The sequence below is a fragment of the Somniosus microcephalus genome, unplaced genomic scaffold (genome assembly GCF_052327205.1).
Source record: "Somniosus microcephalus isolate GS21.2 unplaced genomic scaffold, FLI_Smic_1.0 unresolved_chr9, whole genome shotgun sequence".
NCBI lineage: Eukaryota > Metazoa > Chordata > Chondrichthyes > Squaliformes > Somniosidae > Somniosus > Somniosus microcephalus.
Window position 1 is genome coordinate 954,984 of NW_028225187.1, and position 26,002 is coordinate 980,985.

The 26,002-nt window shown below is 49.0% G+C and overlaps 3 protein-coding genes across 5 annotated transcripts in view; 1 reads left to right on the forward strand and 2 right to left on the reverse strand.

The window, feature by feature from the left end:
- LOC147084201 (uncharacterized) overlaps positions 1-26,002 on the reverse strand; it is a 270,376-nt gene that overhangs the window by 162,732 nt on the left and 81,642 nt on the right. The gene's annotated exons all lie outside the window — the stretch shown is intronic.
- LOC147084202 (uncharacterized) lies at positions 4,384-11,575 on the reverse strand. Of its 2 annotated transcripts, XM_085979272.1 has the most exons (3): positions 11,500-11,575; positions 10,580-10,714; positions 4,384-5,360 (listed from the first exon to the last, which is right to left on the reverse strand). In XM_085979272.1, the coding sequence occupies exon 3, from the start codon at positions 5,250-5,252 to the stop codon at positions 4,551-4,553; it is 702 nt and encodes a 233-aa protein (XP_085835398.1). In that variant the 5' UTR covers positions 5,253-5,360; positions 10,580-10,714; positions 11,500-11,575; the 3' UTR covers positions 4,384-4,550. The 2 variants fall into 2 exon arrangements, with proteins under 2 accessions (XP_085835398.1, XP_085835399.1); XM_085979273.1 differs by lacking the exon at positions 11,500-11,575 and having other exon boundaries at positions 10,580-10,995.
- Positions 13,277-14,915, forward strand: LOC147084203 (uncharacterized; the record flags this gene model as incomplete). The annotated part of the gene is made up of 1 exon (XM_085979321.1): positions 13,277-14,915. A coding segment is annotated over one exon (1,536 nt), but the record flags the coding sequence as incomplete, so codon positions are not given.

The following is a 26,002-nucleotide window of genomic DNA, read 5'->3' on the forward strand; positions in this document are numbered from 1 at the left end:
CTCGCTGACAACTCTTACTGTCTTGCACATTACACACAGTGGCACCTCCATTATCCAGAAAGAAGGGGAATGGGAATTGGTGTAGAATCGAGAGTCCCCAAATGTTGCCCTTCCCGTCTGGTACAGCAATCCCCTCGGCACGGGAATGGAGACAAGTCCAGTTATAGTGACGGGATGAGTTAAAGGTATTTACTCAGACGGGCGGAAGGTGGGAAGTGGTGTGCCACGGGGATTGGTGCTGGGACCACTATTATTCACCGTTTACATGAATGATTTGGACTTGGGAATCAGAAGTACAATTTCAAAATTTGCAGATGACAATAAATTGGGGGGTGTAGTTAATACTGAGGAAGACTGTGATAGCATCCTTGTAGAATTATTCAGTTGTGTTCAGAAAATAGCAGCATCTTTTAATTTGCTTTGACTGATCACATCACTATATATTTATGTGAAAAACAGAAATCATTAAAAGCTCCCAATTTCAGAATTGTTAGATTGAAACTCAACTTCTTCCAAGTACAACCTAACATTTCAAAAATTGTAATGAATGTAGGCGAGATATTAGGACTGTTGTCTAACACAATCCAAACACAGTGACACACAGACAGATGGGCAGGTGTAGCTTCACAGCGAATCCTTTCAAGCCTCACTAAAAAGTGGCAGACTGGCAATCCATTGTTCACTAATGGAGTTGTGAGCTTTGTAAATTAAGAAATGGAAATGTGTCAAAGAGTTGATTAACAGAGTGGGGCATCATCTCCCTTTGATTTCTATTTCTGACACCAGACAACAGAAAAAGGTCATTACAACACGACATAAACAAACTCTTCAGGTGTGAGACATCAGACTTCAGAACAACACGTCTGCCAGCTCTGGCCACAAACCTCAGTACAGTCAACCTTTCAGCAGCTGCAGCCCTGATTAAATAACTAGTAGTTTAACATGTCTAGTAGAACTTTTGTATCAAAATAGAAGAAATGTATTTGTGACACACACACAATTAATAATTAAATCACAATGTGATTGTGAGGATCGATTATCGCCTCTTGATACCTTCCATGTCCACCAGTCGAGGAAGGTATCAAGTGAACCGGTGGACACCACCTGCTCCCTCTCCAGGGCCACCCGGGCAGGGACAAGACCATGGGAGAGAGGCAGGCAGCCAGAGCGACCCCCCCCATGGGCCCCGCCCATCCTGGATCTACAAATTGCTGTTTTCACCAGGCCCAAGAGCCGGTCCAGGAGAAGATCCTCCCACTTACCCACCCCCCTCCGCACCAGGTAGGCAAAGATTAGGAGTGTGGGGATAAAGTGTAACCAAGAGTTGAGGAGCAGCCCCTTCAGGGAACTATACAGGGGCTGTAACCTCTCACACTGAATATATACACGGCCCGTGGACTCCTCTAAGCCACAGAAAACACATCTGGCCTTGGAGTCTGGAAAGGAGCTTAAACTGTTGCACACGACAGCTCCCTGCAACAGTCTCCACCCCAGATCCCCAATGGTGCTGGGAAGGACTCCCGCATAGAAAGCCCTCCATTGGGGACCCTCACCTCCGTCAGACAGCAAGATGACCCGCCAGTCTGATTGAGATTGGCCAATAAACAAAATTAATCAATAAATGATACAGAAACCTGAGTCCCCGGGTCCTCAGCCCTGGTGTGAAGTACGCTGGCCACCAATTTTCTGTTACTAACTGGCACCTCAGGCCCCGCCCAGTCTGGTTTAATTACTAAATGTTTTCTAACTCGGGTTTCAGGCCTGTCATTCTGAGGGAAACAAGGCCTCATTTATTGGTGTGTCCCACCCGAGCGGCTGTTAATGGCTTTAATAAACTGGCAGCAAGGTTTTTTTTAAAGGTGGAAAGAGGTGAAAAACGCAACTAGCGATGCCTCAAAACTCACGGACAGAGAAATCCACTTCATCAGCGCCCCTGCCACAGGACTCAATATCCACCCCCTCCACCACTGGTGCACTGTGTCTGCAGTATGTACGGTCTACAAGATGACCACGGTCAGGCCGTGTGGAGTCAAGGGCCAGGCAGCAGAGTGGATGGAAAGAACACTAAAAACTTCCCTTAACTCCAACCCTCTGATTTCTGTTTTGTAGCCAGCTTTCCATCCATTCTGCTGCCTGGCCCTTCCCTCCACACGGCCTGACCTTGGTCATCTTGCCGATCTTACATACTGTTATGGATAGCAAGCTGGTCACAAAACAGAAAACAGAGTAGGGGTTAAGAGTAGCTACTCAGACTGGCAAAAGGTGGGAAGTGGTGTTCCACAGGGATCGGCACTGGGATCACTAATTTTCAACATTAACATAAACGATTTGGACTCGTGAATCAGAAAAACAATTTCAAAGTTTGTCGATAACACCAAATTGGGAGGTAGAGTTAATACTGAGGAAGACAAAATGCAAGAAGACATTAATAAATTCCAGAATAGGCGTGTAATTGGCAAATGAATTTCACTGTAGATCAGTGTGAGGTGGTATGTTAATGAATGTCACTATAGATCAATATGAGGTGGTGTGTTAATGAATTTCACTATAGATCAGTGTGAGGTGGTGTGTTATTGAATGTCACTATAGATCAGTGTGAGGTGGTGTGTTAATGAATTTCACTATAGATCAGTGTGAGGTGGTGCGTTAATGAATATCACTATAGATCAGTGTGAGGTGGTGTATTAATGAATTTCACTATAGATCAGTGTGAGGTGGTGTGTTAATGAATTTCAGTGTAGATCAGTGTGAGGTGGTGTGTTAATGAATTTCACTGTAGATCAGTGTGAGGTGGTGTGTTAATTAATTTCACTATAGATCAGTGTGAGGTGATGTGTTAATGAATTTCACTGTAGATCAGTGTGAGGTGGTGTGTTCATGAATTTCAGTGTAGATCAGTGTGAGGTGGTGTGTTAATGAATTTCACTGTAGATTAGTGTAAGGTGGTGTGTTAATGAATTTCACTGTAGATCAGTGTGAGGTGGTGTGTTAATGAATTTCACTATAGATCAGTGTGAGGTGGTGTGTTGATGCATTTCACTATAGGTCAGTGTGAGGTGGTGTGATAATGAATTTCACTATAGATCAGCGGAGGTGGTGTGTTAATGAATGTCACTATAGATCAGTGTGAGGTGGTGTGTTGATGAATTTCACTATAGATCAGTGTGAGGTGGTGTGTTAATGAATGTTACTATAGATCAGTGTGAGGTGGCGTGTTAATGAATTTCACTATAGATCAGTGTGAGGTGTGTTAATGAATTTCACTATTGATCAGTGTGAGGCGGTGTGTTTTGGTGGGAAGAATAAGGAAGCCACTCACTACTTGGACAAGGGGGTGAAATTGGGTTGCTTTGTGCCTCCCGCGATATTCAGTGGGAGGTTAGCGGCAGAGGTAGTCGGTAGCTCCCCGCAGCACCGCACCGCCGGCAATGACGTCATCGCCACATGCAGCACCCCGGCTGCAACCTTGGGTTGCGACCCCCTGACCTATCGCCGGACGATATGTCTGACAGGGTCAGGGGTTGTTTCTGCAGCTGCAGCAATGCCACTTAAAGGGCAGGTGTCAGGCGGCAACTTTTTATTTTGGCTGACTGCCAGCACCTGCCCCCTTCCCTTTTCTTCTTCGGGGTGTCGGCTGCGATCGCACAGCCCGGCGCTCCTCTTGATCCGACACCCCACTCCCCGGTGGTCCAGCAGGGCCCCGGTGTGCGCAGTGCTACAACCCTCCCCTTTAATCAGGGAGGAAGCTCTGCTATGAAGCGGTGCTATGTGCCGACGGGCATGGCGCTGTTACTTGAAGCGCCGTGAAATTCACTGGTAGCGCCTCAAGAGGGAGGGGAGCGCGTCCAGTAGCACCCTGCCTCCTGCCTGGGGTGCCACCACTGAATTTAATGCGCAGGGGCGCTAACTTTTTTGGGGCGCTAAAATTAGCCCTGGTGACGTTAGCGACCCAAAGGGGGCACCACCGAATTTCCCCCTAAGAGTCTAAATGGGCTGGAGGAGCAGAGGGATCCAGGGACACAGATACACAAATCACTAAAAGTAGCGACACACGTTAATAAGGCCATTAAAATAAAAGCACTGGGGTACATTCCTAAAGGAGCCTTCTGTTCCGTGGCTAGGAGCTCTGAACCATGGCAGAGAGCGGCTGGGACATATTTCTCACACGCCTCGAGATTAACCTGCACAGCAACTTTGCTGTCAGTGAAGAGAGACGAGAAAGACCAAAGTGCCGTTTGCCCCTCTCAGTGTGGCCCTGAAGGACTGTGTCCAGGCTGGAGTTCTGTTCCCGCCGTACGATCCTCCCCCAGATTGTCCTTTCTGAGCTCCAGCCAGGTGATGCTAAACACTCAGGTGGGAAAGACAAAAATCTACAACAATGTGTTTAAAACAAAGTTGATTTATTTGACACATATCCAGAATATTAAACTCCAGCCCAGTTCCTAGAGTTATTAACAGCAGCAGAAAAAATCCCCAACTGTCAGAATGAACATGGTTCAGTCCTGGATGTGATTAACAGCAGCAATAACAGCAGAATCCAACCCCTGCAGTCACTTGTGAACTCGCTGGTGTGTCAGCAGGTGGGATGAGTGAGTGAATCCCTCCCCACACACGGAGCAGGTGAACGGCCTCTCCCCAGTGTGCGTGCATTCGTGTTGTATCAGCTTCCTTTTGCTTATAAAACTCTTCTCACAGTCCGAGCATTTAAAAGGTGGCTCATCAGTGTGAACTCGCTGGTGTTTCAGCAGGTTGGATGAATTAGTGAATCCCTTCCCACACTCAGAGCAGGTGAACGGCCTCTCCCCGGTGTGAACACGCTGGTGTATCAGCAGGTCGGATGAATTAGTGAATCCCTTCCCACACTCAGAGCAGGTGAACGGCCTCTCCCCGGTGTGAACACGCTGGTGTATCAGCAGGTTGGATGACTGAGTGAATCCCATCCCACACTCAGAGCAGGTGAACGGCCTCTCCCCGGTGTGAACACGCTGGTGTCTCAGTAGGTTGGATGACTGAGTGAATCCCTTCCCACACTCAGAGCAGGTGAACGGCCTCTCCCCGGTGTGAACACGCTGGTGTGTCTGAAGAACAGATGACTGAGTGAATCCCTTCCCACACTCAGAGCAGGTGAACGGCCTCTCCCCGGTGTGAATGCGCTTGTGTGTTGATAGGCCAGAGGATTGGCTGAAGCCTCGTCCACACACAGAACACGTGTACGGTTTCTCCCCGCTGTGAACGGTGCTTTTTGCTTCCATGTTCAGAGGCCGATGATATTCAGATCCGATGAGTCGAGTGACTCGGTCAGATCTTGACGTGATGTTTGGTTTGGGTTTCTTGTCTGCAAATCCTCCCCTTCCAGTGCCCTGTAAAATTAATTTAAAACTGGGAGCGTGAGAGACAACCCACAAGAAAACAAAGGCAGGTTGTGAAATTGAGCTCAATGAATCTGGTCAATTGTGGGGCCGGCACTAGAGAAAAGTGACCATGAAAGCTGCCAGATTGTCATAAATACCCAACTGGTTCACTGATGTCCTTCAGGGAAGGGAATCCGCCACCTGGTCTGGGCCTACACAAGACTCTGACCTCTATGGGAGGAGAGAGAGAGGTGGGTGTGGGAGGGGGAGGGGGCGAAGGAAAGGAACTTTATACATCTGCAACTCGACCAGAACTTTGATAGAACCTCCAAAACCCACAACCTCCACCACCTAGAAGGACAAGGGCAGCTGTTGTATGGGAGCACCATCACCTCCAAGTTCCCCTCCAAGTCACACACCATCCTGACTCAGATATATTCATCGTTGCTGGGTCATAATCCTGGAACTCCTTACCGAACAACATTGTGGGAATACCTTCACCACACGGACTGCAGTAGTTCAAGAAGGTGACTCACCACCCCCTTCTCAACGGGAAACTGGGGATTGGCAATACAGGAAACTTTCGTTTAAACGGAGGTTAAATATCCGGAATGCTCTATCCACCGGCAAAATTCAGGAGTGGGTTCAGATAACTTTTTTTACTTTTAGCTGCTTTTTTTCTCCATTTGTGGCTCTGCAAGCGTCTAGCTGAAGCTGTTGCTTAGCTACAGAGATGCTTGCAAGCTGCGCCGACTGTTTTGAAGCTGTGGCTAAGCAACAGGGTTTGTTGCTTCAGACGGAGCTCAGAAGCTCCGTATCTTTTAACTATAGCGCTCGTTTCTCCGGCAGTGTTGATCGACCGGCACCAGCTCGGTCCCGTCAGTGCCGGATACCAGAAAGTTTCCTGTATTTGCTGCTCTTGCGAGCTACGCCCACATCCCAAAAATGAATTAAAACAAATCTGTAGATGTAAACTGGATTAAAAGCCTGTACAGAAATACTTGTTCCTAAAACAATACTCTTTTACATTGTACGGACAGTGTCTGTGTAACAACCTAATCGCCCCTAGAATCCACCTCCCTTGACAGTCTCACATTGGAAATTGTTGGGTCCTCCTGGGCTCAGAAGTACTGGGGGTTAAGCCCAGCGGCTTCTCCTCCATCTCCACTCCAGCTCAAACTGAAACATAGAAACATACAAACATAGAAACATAAAAGATAGGAGCAGGAGTAGGTTATTCAGCCCCTCAAGCCTGCTCCGCCATTCAATGCGATCATGGCTGATTATCCAAATTCAGTACCCGGTCCCTGCTTTCTCCCCATACCCCTTGATCCCTTTAGCTTTAAGAAATATATCCAACTCCTTCTTGAATATATTTAATGTATTGGCCTCTACTGCCTTCTGTGGTAGAGAATTCCATAGGTTCACCACTCTCTGGGCGAAGAAATTCCTCCTCATTACTGTCCTAAATGGCTTACCCCGTATCCTTAGACTGTGACCACTGGTTCTGGGCTCCCTGACCATCGGGAACATCCTTCCTGCATCTAGTCTGTCCAGTCCTGTCAGAATTTTATACGTTTCAATGACATCCCCTCTCATTCTTCTAAACTCCAGTGAGTACAAGCCCAATCGTCCCAATCTCTCCTCATACGTAATTCCTGCCATCCCAGGTATCAGCCTGGTAAATCTTCGTTGAACTCCTTGCACGGCAAGAACATCCTTCCTCAGATAAGGCGACCAAAACTGCACACAATACTCACAATGTGGTCTCACCAAGGCCCTGTACAACTGCAGCCAGACATCGTTGTTCCTGTACTCAAACCCTCTCGCTATGAAGGCCAACATACCATTTGCCTTCTTAACCGCCTGCTGCACCTGCATGCTTGCCTTCAGCGACTGGTGCACAAGGACACCCAGGTCTCGTTGCACTTCCCCTTCTCCCAATCTATTGCTATTCAGATAATAATATGCCTTCCTGTTTTTGCCACCAAAGTGGATAACCTCGCATTTATCCACATTATACTGCATCTGCCATGCTTCTGCCTAATCACCCAACCTGTCCAAATCATACTGGAGTTTTTCGGCATCCTCCTCACACACACCCACCCTGCTTTGTGTCGTCTGCAAACTTGGAGATGTTACATCTAGTTCCCTCGTCTAGATCATTTATATATATTGTGAATTGCTGGGGTCCGAGGACCGATCCCTGCGGTCCCCCACTAGTCACTGCCTGCCACTCGGAAAAAGACCCGTTTATTCCAACTCTTTGCTTCCTGTCTGCCAACCAGTTCTCGATCCAAGTCAGTACCTTGCCCCCAATCCCATGTGCCTTAACTTTACACGCTCATCTCTTATACGGTACCTTATCGAAAGCCTTCTGAAAGTCCAAATACACCACATTCACTGGTTATCCCTTATCTATTCTACCAGATACATCCTCAAAAAATTCCAGTAGATTAGTCAAGCATGATTTACCTTTTGTAAATCCATGTTGACTTTGTCCGATACTGTCACTGTTTTCCAAGTGCTCTGCTATTACATCTTTTATAATGGACTCTAGCATTTTCCCCACTACCGATATAATTCCCTGTTTTCTCTCCACCACCTTTTTTGAATAGTGGGGTAATATTAGCTGCCCTCCAACCCATGGGAACTGTTCCAGAGTCTATCAAATTTTGGAAGATGACCAGCAATGCATCTACTATTTCTAGGGCTACTTCCTTAAGTACCCTAGGATGCCGATTATCAGGCCCTGGGGATTTATCGGCCTTCAATCCCGTCAATTTCCCTAACACCATTTCCCTACAAATACTGATTTCTTTCAGTTCCTCCCTCTCATTAGACCCTATGTTCCTCGATATCTCTGGGAGGTTATTTGTGTCCTCCTTTGTGAAGACAGAACCAAATTATGTATTTAATTGGCCTGCCATTTCTTTGTTCCCCATTATAAATTCCCCTGATTCTGACCGCAAGGGACCTATACTTGACTTCACCAATCTTTTTCTCTTCACATATCTACAGTTAGTTTTTATGTTCCCTGAAAGCTTACTCTCATACTCTATTTCCCCCCATTTAATTAATCCCTTTGTCCTCCTTTGCTGAATCCTAAACTGCTTCCAATCCTCAGGTTTACTACGTTTTCTGGCCAATTTATATGTCCTCTCCTTGGATCTTAAGCTATCCCTAATTTCCCTTGTTAGCCACAGTTGAGTCACACTTTTTGTTTTACTTTTATGCCAAACAAGGATGAACAAATTCTGTAGTTCATCCATGTGATTTTTGAATGTTTGCCATTGCCTATCCACTGTCAACCCTTTGAGTAACATTCCCCAATCAATCCTACCCAACTCGCGCCTCATACCATCTTAGTTTCCTTTATTTAAATTCAGGATCCTAGTCTCTGAGTCAACTGCTTCACTCTCCATCTTGATGAAGAATTCTATCATATTATGATCGCTCTGACCCAAGGGGCCTCGCACAACAAGATTGCTAATTAATCCTTTCTCATTACATAATACCCAGTCTAAGATGGCCTGATCTCTAGTTGGTTCCTCGACATATTGGTCCAGGAAACCATCCCGTATACACTCCAGGAATCCCTCCTCCACAGTATGGTTACTAATTTGGTTAGTCCAATTTATATGTAGATTAAAGTCACCCATGATAACTGCTGTGCCCTTATTGCACGCATCTCTAATTTCCCGTTTAATGCCATCCCCAACCTCCGCATTACTGTTTGGATGTCTGTATAACACTCCCACTAACGTTTTCTGCCCCTTGGTATTTCTCAGCTCTAACCATACAGATTCCACATCATCAGAGCTAATATCCTTCCTTTCAATTGTATTAATCTCCTCTTTAAAAAGCAATGCTACCCCACCTCCTTTTCCTTTTTGCCGATCTTTCCTGAATATTGAAAACCCCTGGATGTTGAGTTCCCAGCCTTGGTCACCTTGAAGCCATGTTTCCGGAATCCCAATCATATCATATCCGTTTACCTCTATTTGCGCAGATAATTCATCCACCTTATTACGAATGCTCCTCGCATTAAGACACAAGGCCTTCAGGCTTGTTTTTTTTAACACTCTTACACCTTATAGAATTATTATTTACTGTGGCCATGTTTGATTTAAACCCTTGAATTCTCTGACCACCACCTTTGTTTTTCTCCTTCCTGTCTTTTGCTTCTATCCTGGTTTCCCTTTCCTCTGTCTCCCTGCTCAGGTTCCCAACCCCCTGCCATTTTAGTTTAAACCCTCCCCCAGAGCACTAGCAAACACTCCCCCTAGGACAGCGGTTCCGGTCCTGCCCAGGTGCAAACCATCCAGTTTGTACTAGCCCCACCTCCCCCAGAACCGGTTCCAATGTCCCAGGAATTTGAATCCCTCCCTCATGCACCATTCCTCTAGCCATGTAGTCATCTGAAATATCCTTCTATTTCTACTCTGACTAGCACGTGGCACTGGTAGCAATCCTGAGATTACTACCTTGGAGGTCCTATTTTTTAATTTACCTCCTATCCCCCTATATTCAGCTTTTAGGACCTCATCCCATTTTTTTACCTATATCGTTGGTACCTATATGCACCACGACAATTGGTTGTTCACCCTCCCCTTCAAAAATGTTTTGCAGCCGCTCTGAGGCATTCTTGACCCTTGCACCAGAAGGCAACATACCATCCTGGAGTCACGTTTGTGGCCGCAGAAACACCTATTTATTCCCCTTACAATAGAATCCCTTATTACTATAGCTCTCCCACTCTTTTTCCTCCCGTCCTGTGCAGCAGAACCACCCACGTTACCAGGAAGTTGGCTGCTGCTGCCTTCCCCTGATAAGCCATCCTCCCCAACAATATCCAAAGCAGTATATCTGTTTGAGAGGGGGATGGTCACAGGGGAACCCTGCACTACCTGCCTGCGTCTACTGCTCTGCCTGGTGGTCACCCATTCTCTTCCTGCCTGTGCAGCCTTTACCTGCGGTGTGACCAACTCCCTAAACGTGCTATCCACGATGTCCTCAGCATCGCGAATGCTCCAGTATGTATCCACTCGCAGCTCCAGCGCCGCAATGCGGTCTGTCAGTAGCTGCAGCTGGATACACTCCCCGCACACATGGTTATCAGGGACACAGGAAGTGTCACAAGAATTACAGATACCCTATAAACTCCGCCGCCTCGCTCTTCATATCACCGCCGCCGCTCCTCGCAGGTCCGCTGCTGTGGGGCTTACCTGCTCCACCACCTCGCTTTATATCACCACCGCCACTCCTCACAGGTCTGCCGCCCCCGTGGGGCCTACCTGTGCCTCGGATAATAGATACATAGAAGATAGGAGCAGGAGTTGACCATTCGGCCCCTCGAGTACCTGAAGGAAAGAAATGTGCAGGGTTACGGGGAAAGGGCGGGGAGTGGGACTCAATTAAGTGGTCTTGCAGAGAGCCGGCACGGGTTCAACGGGCCGAATGGCCTCCTTCTTTGCTGTAACCATTTTATGATTCCATAAAATATTAGAAAGTTTGTTCTACAGAAGCACATGGTTTATCTGCTTTTATTGATGAATTTAAAAAGTCTCTATTAAAACCTGAGCCAGTGTGTTGTGAGCCAAAGAGCCTTGTGTCCAATGAGGGGAATAAAGGCCCACAGCCTCCCCGGGCCCCGGGCCCTGAACAAGGGACTGGAGAAACTCGCTGCCCTGTGGATCAGACAATCAGCCGGCACTAGTCCCGCCCCTCGGGCTCCCCGATTGGTTGGAGGACCCGCCGCCCGCACGCTCCTCCAGTCCCGCCCACTGGGTACCGCTAGTCCCGCCCCTCGGGCTCCCCGATTGGTTGGAGGACCCGCCGCCCGCACGCTCCTCCAGACCCGCCCACTGGGTACCGCTAGTCCCGCCCCTCGGGCTCCCCGATTGGTTGGAGGACCCGTCGCCGGCTCGCTCCTCCAGCCCCGCCCCGCACGCTCCCTATTGGTGGAAAGCTGCCGTCAATCAGGCCGCGGGCCCGGGTGACGTGTCCCCGAGGAGATCACGTGCACCGTCCAAGTGCCGCCGCTCGGTCCGGGGCCTCGCGGACTCTGAGGTTTTTCTATTTCTTTCGATTCTCTCCCGATCCACCCCGCGCCATTCTCCACCCAATCGGAGCGGAGAAAACTCACTTCGCGTCACCGATCGCGACTCGAACCGACACCAAGGCCTTTCCCCGGAATGGCCCCGCGCCGACTCCGTCCGGCAGGATCCGAGTGCGCAGGCGCAGCTCCGACTGGGGGAGGGGTGTTCGTCTCCTCTGGGCATGCGCGGTCATTACCCTTGGTGAACGGGAGGGGTCGCTGTGCCGGACTCGGCCCAAACCGCCGCTCCGAGTGCGCATGCGCGGACTCTCGGCTGTCAATCAACCAACCGCCAGAAGAGGTCGCTGGTGAGACCAGTCAAGGAAGAAAGACTTGCATTTATATAGCGCCTTTCACCACCACCGGACGTCCCAAAGTACTTTACAGCCAATGAAGTACTTTTGCAGTGTAGTCACTGTTGTAATGTAGGAAATGCGGCAGTCAGTTAGCGCACAGCAAGCTCCCACAGACAGCAATGTGATAATGACCAGATAATCTATCATTTTTTATGTTGATTGAGGGATAAACATTGGCTCGGACACTGGGGATAATTCCCCTGCTCTTTCCCACATTACAACAGTGACTACTTCATTGTAGTGCTTCATTGGCTGTAAAGCACTTTAGGAAATCTGGTGGCACTATATAAATACAAGTCTTTCCTGAAATAATGCCATGGGACCTTTGACATCCACCTGAGAGAGCAAACAGGGCCTCAATTTAACATCTCATCCGAAAGACGGCACCTCCAACAGTGCCGCACTCCCTCAGCACTGCACTGGAGTGTCAGCCTGGATTTTTGTGCTCAAGTCTCTGGAGTGGGACTATGAACCCACGACTTTCTGACTCAGAGGCGAGAGTGCTGCCCACTGAGCCACTGGCTGACACTAAAGAGCAAGCAGTTCTGACGAATGGTCATCGACCTGAAACGTTAACTCTGTTTCTCTCTCCACAGATGCTGCCTGACCTGCTGAGTATTTCCAGCATTTTCTGTTTTTATTAAAGAAACGAGGGAGTGATTGCTGACGGGAAGAATGTTGGGTCGTCCTGCGCATGCGCACCTCCCTGGCGGCTGAGGCGAAACACCAACTCGCCCCCACCTGAGCCGCTCACGCATACCAGATGTTGCGGCTCCGCATGCACGCCCGATGTTCCAACCGCGAGGTTTTGTGTGCTGAGCATGCATGTTGCAGACCGATCGGGATGGGCAATTGTAGAGCAGGAGGGAGAGCGCGGGGGCCATGAGCACATGCGCGGGACTCAGAGTCAACAGAGCACTTTCTGCAGAGCCGGGGCCTTGTGGGTATTACAGCCGCCATTACTGCTGATCCTTTCAACCAACCTGTGCAGCAGCTGGGGCCTGAAAATCAGCTTCACTGCCCCTAGGTTCGGAAAGGGGAAAAGTAAACAACAGTTTGCCTCTGATCCTTTTCTGATCTCAATTTACAGGGTTATAGAAGTGGAACAGTTACAGGCGGGAAGCTCAGACCAAACATCATGTCAAGATCTGACAGGGTCGCTGGATTCATCAGGACCTGAATATCATCGGCCTTTGCACATGGAAGGAGAGAGCAGGGATCGCAACGCAGACAAACCGCACACGTGTTCAGTGTGTGGACGCGGATTCAGCCGATCGGCTGACCTGGTGAGACACGTGCACCGTCACACCGGGGAGAAACCGGGTAAAGGTGGGGACGGCGGGAAGGGCTTCAGTTCCCCGTCTGCATTGGAAGTTCAATGGCACAGTCACACCAGGGACAGTCTGTTCACCTGCTCCGTGTGTGGAAAGGGATTTGTTTGTTCATCCCACCTGCAAACACACCAGGGAGTTCACACTGAGGAGAGACCATTTCAATGTTCTGACTGTGGGAAGAGCTTTAAAAGCCCCGGGGAAGTACAGCAACAGCAACTTGTTCACACTGATGAGAGACCATTTCAATGTTCTGACTGTGGGAAGAGCTTTAAAAGCCCCAAGGAACTAAAGCTACACCAACTTGTCCACACTGATGAGAGACCATTTCAATGTTCTGACTGTGGGAAGAGCTTTAAAAGCGCTCGGTATCTGAAGGGACACCAGCTTGTTCACACTGATGAGAGACCATTTCAATGTTCTGACTGTGGGACAAGCTTTAAAAGCCCCAGGGAACTGAAGGGACACCAGCTTGTTCACACTGATGAGAGACCATTTCAGTGTCCTAACTGTGGGAAGAGCTTTAAAAGCCCCGGGAAACTAAAGCAACACCAACCTATTCACACTGACGAGAGACCGTTTAAATGTTCTGACTGTGGGAAGAGCTTTAAAAGCCCCCAGGAGCTGAAGGGACACTGGCTCCTACACACTGGGGAGAGGCCGTTCACCTGCTCCGTGTGTGGTAAGGGATTCACTAATTCATCCCACCTGCTGGTACATCAGCGAGTTCACACTGGGGAGACGCCATTCACCTGCTCCGTGTGTGGGAAGGGATTCACTGATTCATCCCAACTGCTGGTACATCAGCGAGTTCACAGTGACAAGAGACCCTTTAAATGTTCTGACTGTGGGATGAGCTTTAAAAGCTCCGGGGGTTTGAAGAGACACCAACATCTACACACTGGGGAGAGGCCGTTCACCTGCTCCGTGTGTGGGAAGGAATTCATTCAGTCATTCCACCTGATGGTACATCAGCGAGTTCACACTGGGGAGAGACCGTTCACCTGCTCCGTGTGTGGGAAGGGATTCGCTCGGCCCTCCAGCCTGCTGGTACACCAGCGAGTTCACACTGACGAGAGACCCTTTCAATGTTCTGACTGTGGGAAGAGCTTTAAAAGCTCTGGAGATCTGAAGGGACACCAGCGAGTTCACACTGGGGAGAGACAGTTCACCTGCTCTGTGTGTGGGAAGGGATTCACTCAGTCATCCAACCTGCTGACACATCAGCGAGTTCACACTGACGAGAGGCCCTTTAAATGTTCTGACTGTGGGAAGAGCTTTAAAAGCTCTGGGGATCTGAAGGGACACCAGCGAGTTCACACTGGGGAGAGACTCTTTCAATGTTCTGAGTGTGGGAAGAGTTTTAAAAGCTCCGGGGAGCTCAAGCTACACCAACACCTACACACTGGGGAGAGGCCGTTCACCTGCTCTGTGTGTGGGAAGGGATTCGCTCATTCACCCAACCTGCTGGCACATCGGCGAGTTCACACTGGGGAGAGACCGTTCACCTGCTCCGTGTGTGGGAAGGGATTCACTCAGTCATCCAACCTGCTCACACATCAGCGAGTTCACACTGACGAGAGGCCCTTTAAATGTTCTGACTGTGGGAAGAGCTTTAAAAGCTCCGGGGAGTTGAAGAGACACCAGCGACTTCACACTGATCATAGAATCTAACAGCACAGAAGGAGGTGATTCGGCCCATCGTGTCTTTGAAAGAGCTGTCCAATTTAGTCCCACACCCCAGCTTTATCCCCAGAACTCTCCAAACTAGTCCTCTTAAAGGACTCGTCCAATTACTGTTTGAAAGTTCCTGTGGAACCTGATTCCAGCATCCTTTCAGATGGTGCGTTCCAGATCTGAACAACCCTCTGTATGAAAACAATTCTCCTCATTTCCCCTCTAGTTCTTTTAGTAACTATTTTAAATCTGTGACCTTTGGTTACCGACCCACTTGCCAGAGTGAACAGTTTCTCTCTACTTGCTCGATCAAAACCGCTCATCATTTTGAACACCTCCATTAGGTCTCCTCTTAACCTTCTCTGCTCTAAGGGGAACAATCCCAGCTTCTCCAGTCTCTCCACATAACTGAAGTCCCTCATCCCTGGTACCATCCTGGTCAACCTCCTCTGCACCCTCTCCAAGGCCTTGACATCCTTCCTAAAGTGTGGTGCCCAGAACTGTCCACAAGACTCCAGCTGAGGCCTAAACCCTGCAGCTGTACAAAACCCTGGTTAGACCACACCTGGAGCACTGTGAGCAGTTCTGGGCACCACACCTTAGGAAGGATATATTGGCCTTGGAGGGAGTGCAGCGTAGGTTTACCAGAATGATACCTGGACTTCAAGGGTTAAGTTACGAGGAGGGATTACACAAATTAGGGTTGTATTCCCTGGAATTTAGAAAGTTAAGGGGTGATCTGATCGAAGTTTTCAGGATATTAAGGGGAACAGATAGGGTAGATAGAGAGAAACTATTTCCGCTGGTTGGGGATTCTAGGACTGGGGGCAGAGTCTAAAAATTAGAGCCAGACCTTTCAGGAGTGAAATTAGGAAACACTTCTACACACAAAGGGTGGTAGAAGTTTGGAACTCTCTTCCGCAAACAGCAATTGATGCTCGATCAATTGTTAATTTTAAATCTGAGATTGATAGGTTTTTGTTAACCAAAGGTATTAAGGGATATGGGCCAAAGGCGGGTGTATGGAGTTAGGTCGCAGATCAGCCATGATCTCATTGAATGGCGGAACAGGCTCGAGGGGCTGAATGGCCTCCTCCTGTCCTACGTTCCTAACTAGTGATTTGTAAAGGTTTAGTGTAACTTCCTTGTTTTTGTATTCAATGGCACTATTTACAAAGCCAAATATCCCATACGCTTTCTGAACCGCCTCACCAACTTGCCGTGGCACTTTCAAAGACTTGTGAACATGGACCCCCAGGTCCCTCTGCTCTTGCACCCCCTCAAACTAGTCCCATTTAGATTATACGGCCTCGCCCTGTTGTTTCTCCCAAAGTGCATCACTTCACACTTATCCTCATTTAATGTCATCTGCCTTGTGTCTGCTCATTTCACAGTCTGTCTCTGTCCTTCTGAAGTCTGCTACTACTACACTCACAGAACTTGGCAACATAGTAAATAGTATCATCCGTAAACTTTGAAATTGTTCACCTATACCCAAGTCCAGGTCAGTTATATATAACAAGAAAAGCAATGGTCCTAATCCCGACCCCTGGGGGAGCCCACTGCATACCTCCCTCCAGTCAGAAAAAGATCCCTCAGCACTGCTCACTGCCTCCTCTCCCTTAGCCAATTATATACCCAAATTACCATCAGCCCTTTAATTCCCTCTGCTTCTATTTTCAGATTAAGTCTCTTATGTGGTATTTTATCAAATGCCTTTTGAAAGTCCATATATACAACATCTGCTGCACTACCTTCATCAACCCTCTGTTACTTCATCAGAGAACTCAATCAGGTTAATCAGACACGATTTACCTTTAACAAATCCATACTGGCTGCCCCTTATTAATCTATGCTTCTCCAAGTGAGAATTAATTTTGTCCTTGACAATGGTCTCTAGTCGTTCACCCACCACTGTAGGGGTCGCAAAATCCCCTCAGCCCCCGAAGATCGGGAAATATTAATCCACATCATGGATGAAGACTTGTGTGATTTAAATTGTCTCTGTGTTGGACAATGTTTTAAAACAAACCCAGAACCGCAAAAGGCTGCGTTAAAAAGCTCGTAAGCTAGGCAGCACTTGGACACTGGAATCAAAGAACTTTGTGAAAATTGCACACTTTAAGATTGTAAATTTTATTAAAAGATGTACTCTTGAGTTTTGGACTGTTTAAATTGCCCAGGGCATAAAAATGGCTGAACAGACCTCATGGAAACAGAATTTTAAAAGGCAGCAGAAAAGGACAGACAGGCTGTTAGCATATGAAAAGCTCAGCGCTGCCCTGTAGTAAGTTTGAATGGAGCCCGAGCTGTCAGTCACCCTGTGGTATTGGGCGGGTCCGGTAACCTACAAGCTGCTTGTTTACACTGGCTGATTCAAATGGGCCACTCCCCAATCATCGGACGGCAAGCACAATGGGTTGTTAACACACATCCATTCACTGAAATTGACTACTACGTGATGTCTCCATGTATGAATGGAGGAAGTTAAAAGCCCTCTCTTGTGTATTCGGACTTTTCGGCGCGAAATTGCGCATGGACTTTTTCGGCGCGAAAACAGCAGGGACTCCCAGGGTATAAAGATTAAGCCCAGGAAGTCCTCTGCCCCCTTTTTTGTCTCTTACTCTTTGGACTGCAGGTGAGCAAGGTTTTGATCCACTAGCAAAACAATCTAGGGAGAAGTAAAGGGGTGGTAATTTAAGGGAAATGTTGCTAAGGTTGTAAGGTTAACATTGTAGCCATTTATCCCTCGTTTTTGCCGTCTGCCTTCCCCTGTTAAGCAATTTTACCGTGATTACTTTGATGGTGTGGTGTAGTTTCTTTAGTTTTAATAAAAATTCACTTTCTTGCATCCAGACCATTTGTCCGTTTTTAATATATCATTAATTATAAGTTCCTCAAGTCAGAACTGGAGGGGGGGGTGGTTTAGCGATTCAAAACCGCAGATTGGAATTGGTCACAGTGCAGTGGCAAAGGCTGCCTGACCAGGTAAATTACCGTAAACGAAGTAAAGGATGCCCACCTACACCACTGACATTAGACTGATTGGCCTGTAGTTACCAGGTTTATCCCTCTTCCCCTTTTTTTAAACAGGGTGTAACATTTGCAATCCTCCAGTCCTATGGCACCACTCCCATATATCTGAGGGAGATTGAAAGATTGTGGTCGGAGCTTCTGCTATCTCCACCCTAGCTTCCCTCTGCAATCTAGGATGCATCCATCTGGACTGGGTGACTTGTTAACTTTGAGTGATGACAACCTATTTAGCACCTCCTTTCTATCCATTTTTATCCAATTTCTCTACTCCCCCTCCTCTACTGCGACATTGACTTCATCCTCTTTTGTGAAGACAGATGCTAAGTACTCATTCAGTACCTCAGCCACGCCCTCTGCCTCCGTATGATAAGCTCCTATTTGGTCCCTAATCGGCCCCACCATTCCTTTAACTATCCTTTTACTTTTCAGATGTTTATAAAAGATTTTTGGGTTCCCTTTTACATTACCCACTAATCTTTTCTTGTCTTCTCTCCCTTGTGCCAGCTGGGGCTCAGTGGGTAGCACACTTGCTCTCTGAGTCAGAAGGTTGTGTGGTTCTAGTCCCACTCCAGGGACTTGAGCACATAAAGCTAGGCTGACACTCCAGGGGAGTGCTGCACTGTTTTTGATGAGACTTTAAACTGAGGCCCCGTCTGCTCTCTCAGGTGGATGTAAAAGATCCCACGGCACTCTTTTGAAGAAGAGTAGGGGAGTTATCCCCGGTGTCTTGGCCAATATTTATCCCTCAACCAACATAACAAAAACAGATTACCTGGTTATTATCACAATGCTGTTTGTGGGAGCTTGCTGAGCACAAATTGGCTGCCGTGTTTCCCACATTACAACAATGACTCCACTTCAAAAGTACTTAATTGGCTGTAAAGAGCTTTGAGATGCCTGGTGGTTGTGAAAGGCACTATATAAATGCAAGTCTTTCATATATCCTTTTTCAATTTCCCCCCACTCTCTCTATTCTCCTGGTTTTTGACTGTATTCTGCACCTGACATTTGTCATAAACCTCCTTTTTCTGTTTTATTCTAACGTCTACATCCTTTGTCATCCAGGGAGCTTGAGCTTTGGTCGCCCCATCTTTCCTCCTTATGGGAATATGCTTGTGTGGTAAACCACTGTTTATACCTGTCTGTATGTGTATTCCACTAGGTACAGGTCTGGACATGCCTCGGCTGACTCCTCCCACTATTCCAGGTATATAAGTGACTACCTCCCAGTCCCTTAGTATTCTGGGCGGGTCGACCACTCGAGACAAGACCTTCATTCTTTAGTTAATAAAAGCCTGGTTGTTACTCGCTTAACCTCAGTCTTTTGAGTAATTGATGGCGCATCAATTTTATTAACTAAATTTTTTATAATGGAGAAGATCCTCACACCAGCATGCCTGGACCTGGACAGTCGGGAAGCGGACGCTTCCACCAAGTTTGCTCACTGGCTCATGTGCTTCGAGACATTCCTGACTGCCTCCACTGCGGTCGTAACGGATGCGAACAAACTGTCTGTCCTGATCTCCAAGGTGAACCACCGAGTGTACTCAGTCATCCGGGACGCGACCTCGTACACAGCCGCCCTCCAGCTCCTCAAGACCCAGTACACGTGCCCTGTGAACGAGGTATACGCCAGGCACCTACTGGGGAGTCGCAAGCAACAACCTGGGTAATCGACTGAGGAATACCTCCAAGCTCTGTCCGTGCTTGGCCGGGCCTGTGGGTTTAAGGCGGTAACGCCCACTATGTACACGGAGGAACTGATCCGGGATGCCTTCGTAATGGGCCACAGGTCCAACTACACCCGACAGCGACTGCTGGAGCAGAGTGACCTCACCCTCGACAAAGCCTCCGAAATCGCACTAACGCTGGACGCAGCCTACCGGGGCATGAATGCCTACTCCTCTGCACCATGGACGCCGCGGGGAAAGACAACCTGGGACACGGTAGGACAGCCCCATAGCACCGTGCCACCCCAGCCACAGCCCAATGACGGCCCAACTACTGCAGCAGTGTCCCAAAGCCAGACAGCAGTATCCCAAGGCCAGAAAAGCTACTTCTGTGGCCAGGCCAAACACCCCAGAGCGCGCTGCCCGGCGAAGAATGCGATCTGCTCGGGCTGCGGGAAAAAGGGACACTACGCCAGCGTCTGCAAGGCCAAAGCCACCCCGAACGCCAGCAGCGCCATGTGTGGGCCGTGCGAGCCGCCATCTTGGGCCCCCAACAGCGCAGCGTGTGGGCCGTGCGGGCCGCCATCTTGGGCCTCCCCAGCCATGTGCGAACCACCGCAGCAGCAGCCATCTTGGATGACTCCAGCCACATGGGAATCATGGACGCCGCCACCTTGGACACCAGCCGGGACGCAGCAGGCCGCCAACCCCCCCCCATCTGATACCCACAGTGACACACCGACCCCTACGCTGGCCTCTGTTACGCTGGACCAAACGAGACCGCACCAACTAGCTCAGTCCAAAATGGACGTTAAGGTAAACGGCCATGCAATAAACTGCCTTTTTGACTCCGGGAGCACAGAGAGCTTCATCCACCCCGACACGGTGCGGCGTTGCTCTCTCCCAGTCCTGCCTGCGCACCAGCGGATTTCTATGGCCTCCGAGTCCCAGTCAGCGGACATTGGCGGCTACTGCATGGTGACACTAGTAGTAGACGGGACTGTGTTCAATAATTTTAAACTCCTGGTCCTGCCCGACCTCTGCGCTGCTGTTCTACTGGGGCTGGATTTCCAGTGCCACCTCAGAAGCATTACGGTGGCCCCCTCCCCCCACTCACAGTCCGCAGCCAGCAGCCAGCAGCCTCCAAATTGCCCGCCGTGCACCAGATGCAACCTCTCCACACTCAGAGTCCCCCCCCCCCGCCACTGTTTGCTAACCTCACCCCCGACTGTAAGCCCATCGCCACAAAGAGCAGGCGATACAGTGCCGGGGACAGGGTTTTCATCAAAACCGAAGTGGAGCGGCTCCTGAAGGAGGGGATTATTGAGGGCAGCTCCAGCCCCTGGCGAGCCCAGGTTGTTGTCGTTAAGACCGGCGAAAAACAACACCTAGTCATCGACTACAGCCAAACAATAAACCGCTACACCCTGCTGGACGCCTACCCACTCCCCCGCATAGCTGACATGGTCAACCTGATCGCGCAGTACCGCGTCTTTTCGACCATTGACCTGAAATCAGCGTACCACCAGCTCCCCATCCGCCCTGAAGACCGCCAGTATACTGCTTTTGAGGCAAACGGCCGCCTCTATCACTTCCTTAGGGTTCCCTTTGGCGTTACCAACAGGGTCTCCGTCTTCCAAAGGGAGATGGACCGGATGGTCGATCAAAATGCGCTGCAGGCCACTTTCCCTTACCTAGACAATGTGACCATCTGCAGCCATGACTTGCAGGACCATGACGCAAACCTCGAGAAATTCCTCCACACCGCCCAACTCCTGAACCTGACATATAACAAGGAGAAGTGCATATTCCGCACAGACCGCCTCGCCATCCTTGGCTGTGTTGTGGAACACGGGGTCATCGGTCCCGACCCGGACCGGATGCGTCCCCTTATGGAACTCCCACTGCCCCACTGCCTAAAAGCTCTGAAGAGGTGCCTAGGGTTTTTTTCCTACTACGCTCAGTGGGTCCCCTACTATGCAGACAAAGCCCGTCCGCTGATCAAGTCCACCTCTTTTCCCCTGACGGCAGAGGCCCGCTTGGCCTTCCACCGTATCAAGGAGGACATTGCCAAAGCCACCATGCACGCAGTGGACAAATCCATCCCCTTCCAGGTGGAAAGCGACGCGTCCGACTTTGCCCTGGCCGCCACCCTTAATCAGGCGGGGAGACCTGTGGCCTTCTTCTTACGAACCCTCCAGGGCCCAGAGACCAGACACTCCGCGGTCGAGAAGGAGGCCCAGGCCATTGTGGAGGCTGTGCGCCATTGGAGGCACTACCTGGCCGGAAAACGATTTACCCTGCTCACTGACCAGCGTTCGGTTGCTTTTATGTTCAACAACAAGCAGAGGGGCAAAATCAAAAATGACAAGATCTTGAGGTGGAGAATCGAACTTTCCACCTACAATTACGAGATCTTGTACCGGCCTGGGAAACTCAATGAACCCCCAGATGCCCTATCGCGTGGCACCTGCGCCAGCGCGCAGATCGATAGGCTGAGGGCCCTCCACAATGACCTCTGCCACCCGGGGGTCACCAGGTTCTTCCACTTCATCAAGGCCCGCAACCTGCCTTACTCCATCGAGGAGGTCAGGACCATTACCAAGAACTGCCAAGTCTGTGCTGAGTGCAAACCGCACTTTTATAGACCAGAGCCCATCTGATAAAAGCCACTCGCCCTTTCGAACGCCTGAGCGTCGATTTTAAAGGGCCTCTCCCCTCCTCTGACCGCAATGTGCACTTCCTCAACATCATTGATGAGTACTCCCGTTTCCCGTTCGCTATCCCCTGCCCGGACATGACCAGTGCCACGGTCATTAAATGTCTGAACAGCCTCTTCACCCTGTTCGTTTTCCCCAGCTATATCCATAGCGACCGGGGCTCATCATTTATGAGCGACGAACTCCACCAGTACCTGCTTGCTAGGGGTATAGCCACAAGCAGGACCACCAGTTACAACCCCCGGGGGAACGGACAGGTGGAAAGAGAGAATGCAATAGTTTGGAAGGCCGCCCTACTAGCCTTAAAGTCTAGGGGCCTTCCGACCTCCCGCTGGCAGGAGGTGCTCCCCGATGCGCTCCACTCAATTCGGTCACTGCTCTGCACTGCCACCAATGCCACCCCTCATGAGAAAATGTTTGTCTTCCCAAGGAAGTCCACATCGGGGATATCGTTACCACCATGGCTGACGTCCCCAGGGCCGGTACTACTGAGAAGACATGTGAGGACCAATAAAATGGACCCCCTGGTCGAGAGGGTCGACCTCCTCCACGCCAACCCCCAGTACGCTTACATTGCGTACCCGGACGGGCGGGAGGACACAGTCTCCATACGAGACCTCGCACCCTCGGGGACCGCTGTAACCCACTACCCATTACCACCCCCCTCCCCCCCACGACCCGATATCCAACCCCAGCAGCCGGCTCGCCTTGGACCGTCACCCACGAGGACTACACTCCAGGGCCCCAGCCTACACGGGACGCGACGCCGGAAGCTCCACCACCCCTGCCGTCGCCACGTCGATCACAGCGGCAGACAAGACCTCCGGAGAGACTCCAATACACGAACTTTGAAATACACTTCACCCCGCCGGACTCATTTTTAAACAAGGGGTGAATGTGGTAAACCACTGTTATACCTGTCTGTATGTGTATGTGTATTCCACTAGGTACAGGTCTGGACATGCCTCGGCTGACTCCTCCCACTATTCCAGGTATATAAGTGACTACCTCCCAGTCCCTTAGTATTCTGGACGGGTCGACCACTCGAGACAAGACCTTCATTCTTTAGTGAATAAAAGCCTGATTGTTACTCGCTCAACCTCAGTCTTTGGAGTAATTGGTGGCGCATCAGCTTGGTTTGTACCTGGTGTCAAATTTTGTTTTGTAACGCTCCCGTGAAGCATGTTGGGACATTTTACTACATTAAATACGTTCTATAAATACAAATCGTTGTTATTGTCGGAAACTAACAAATTCCACAGAGGAAAAATAACAGTATTTTTACTCCCAAATATTAAATATTTTGTTCCACGAGATTTATCTGCTTTTATTGATGAATTTAAAAAGTGTCTATTAAAACCTGAGCCAGTGTGTTGTGAGACAAAGAGCTTTGTGTCCAATGCAGGGAATAAAGGCCCACAGCCTCCCCGGGCCCCGGGCCCTGAACAAGGGACTGGAGAAAGGATGCCCCGGAGCATGGTACATCGGCGAGACCATGCAGACACTGCGACAACGGATGAACGGACACCGCGCAACAATCGCCAAGCATTAGTGTTCCCTCCCAGTCGGGGAACACTTCAGCAGTCAAGGACATTCAACCTCCGATCTTTGGGTAAGCATTCTCCAAGGCAGCCTTCGAGACACACGACAACGCAAAATCGTCGAGCAGAAACTGATAGCCAAGTTCCGCACTCATGAGGACAGCCTCAACCGCGATCTTGGGTTCATGTCACGCTACATGTATCCCCACCTGACGTAGGGTCACCCAGAGTCGAGTCGTCGTTGGCTTGTTCTCTCTACACAGATGCGGCCAGACCTGCTGTGATTTCAAGCAACAAAAAAAGAGCTTTTTTGTCTGTTTTTTGTTTTTCATACAGACCCCAGCATCTGCAACATTTGACTCCTTGTGACCCCACCTCATTGTTCTTTGATGTAATTTTTTCCTGACTAACCTGTTTGGACACCATTCACACCTTTGATCGCTGTGATTATCTCTCTGCCGAGGTGTGATAAATGGCAGTTAGCAAGATTACCTTTAATCATCTGGCATTATTCTCTGACTATATAAGCTGTGTCTTTATGCATCTCTCCTATTCTGCCCTTGCAGCGCGTTCCTATGCAGAGCTAGACAGGTATCTAACAACTTGATATCTTCCCATAAAAATCACAAGGCTTGACTTTTCTTGTAAACTTTACTGAAAGATTGTTATTGTGAAACTGAAATACAACACAGAAATGGAAGCACACATTAGTATACAAGCACATAACTGATATACATACACAAATTTAGGTACGCCTGAGCAACACAGTACATTTGGCATGTAACTTACCAAAACACGTGGACACACAGCTTACTGTGAATATACATTTAGCAAACTGGAAGGCATTCTCCTTAAATTAGCCCTGTACATAGTGCATCAAAATACAGCTACAAGTTAACCAGCTAGACAGAGAGCGAGCACTTCATGGCTAGCTGTGTAAGTTTGCTTACAGAGAAAAGTTACAAACTAAACATTTTCTGCAAAATATAGTGTACACTAATCTTCTATAACATTCTCAAGTCCTTACAGACAAATAGTGTCCAAGGCTGGAGCGTGACAAGAATACAAAGGGATCTGGGGGTCCTGGTGCACGAAACTCAAAAAGTTAGTATGCAGGTGCAGCAAGTGATCAAGAAGGCCAATGGAATGTTGGCTTTTATTGTTAGGGAGATGGAATATAAAAACAGGGAGGTATTGCTGCAGTTGTACAAGGTATTGGTGAGACCGCACCTGGAATACTGCATACAGTTTTGGTGTCCATACTTAAGAAAAGACATACTTGCTCTCGAGTCAGAACAAAGAAGGTTCACTCGGTTAATCCCGGGGATGAGGGGGTGGTCATGTGAGGAGAGGTTGAGTAGATTGGGACTCATTGGAGTTCAGAAGAATGAGAGGTGATCTTATTGAAACATATAAGATTGTGAAGGGGCTTGATTGGGTGGATGCGTTGAGGATGTTCCCAATGATGGGTGAAACTAGAACTAGGGGGCATAATCTTAGAATAAGGGGCTGCTCTTTCAAAACTGAGATGAGGAGAAACTACTTCACTCAGAGGGTGGTAGGTTTGTGGAATTTGCTGCCCCAGAAAGCTGTGGAAGCTACATCATTAAATAAATTTAAAACAGAAATAGATAGTTTCCTAGAAATAAAGGGAATTAAGGGTTACGGGGAGCGGGCAGGAAATTGGACATGAGTCTAGGTTCGGAATGGTCATGGCCCTATGGGTAGTGGAGTGGGCCCAGGGGCCGTGTAGCCTGGTTCTGCTCCTACTGTGTTCTAATTCTGTGTTAGATTTCAGGAGATGGTTTTATTCCTGCTCCTGACTGGGGTGGAGATCGCCTTTACAGAAGGTAAGTACTGTAGATAATATAGGGACAGAGTGATCTCCTGGACGAATTTCGATCGCCTAGATGGGTCGAAGAGGAATTTCCCAGATTTTTTTCTCCCAAATTGGCCATTGGGTTTTTGATCTGGTTTTTCGCCTCTCCCGGGAGATCACATGGGTTTGGGTGGATGGAGAGTGATAGAAGATTTGAGGTTAGGATCAGATCAGCCATGATCTTATTGAATGGTGGAGCAGGCTCGAGGGGCCGATTGGCCAACTCCTGCTCCTAGTTCTTATGTTCTTATAGCTTCCCAGACCATGTGTGGCTGCAGGTCTGTGATATACAGTAGTTTACTTTACCGCACTTTACTGCGCTTTACTGCACTTGCTAGGTA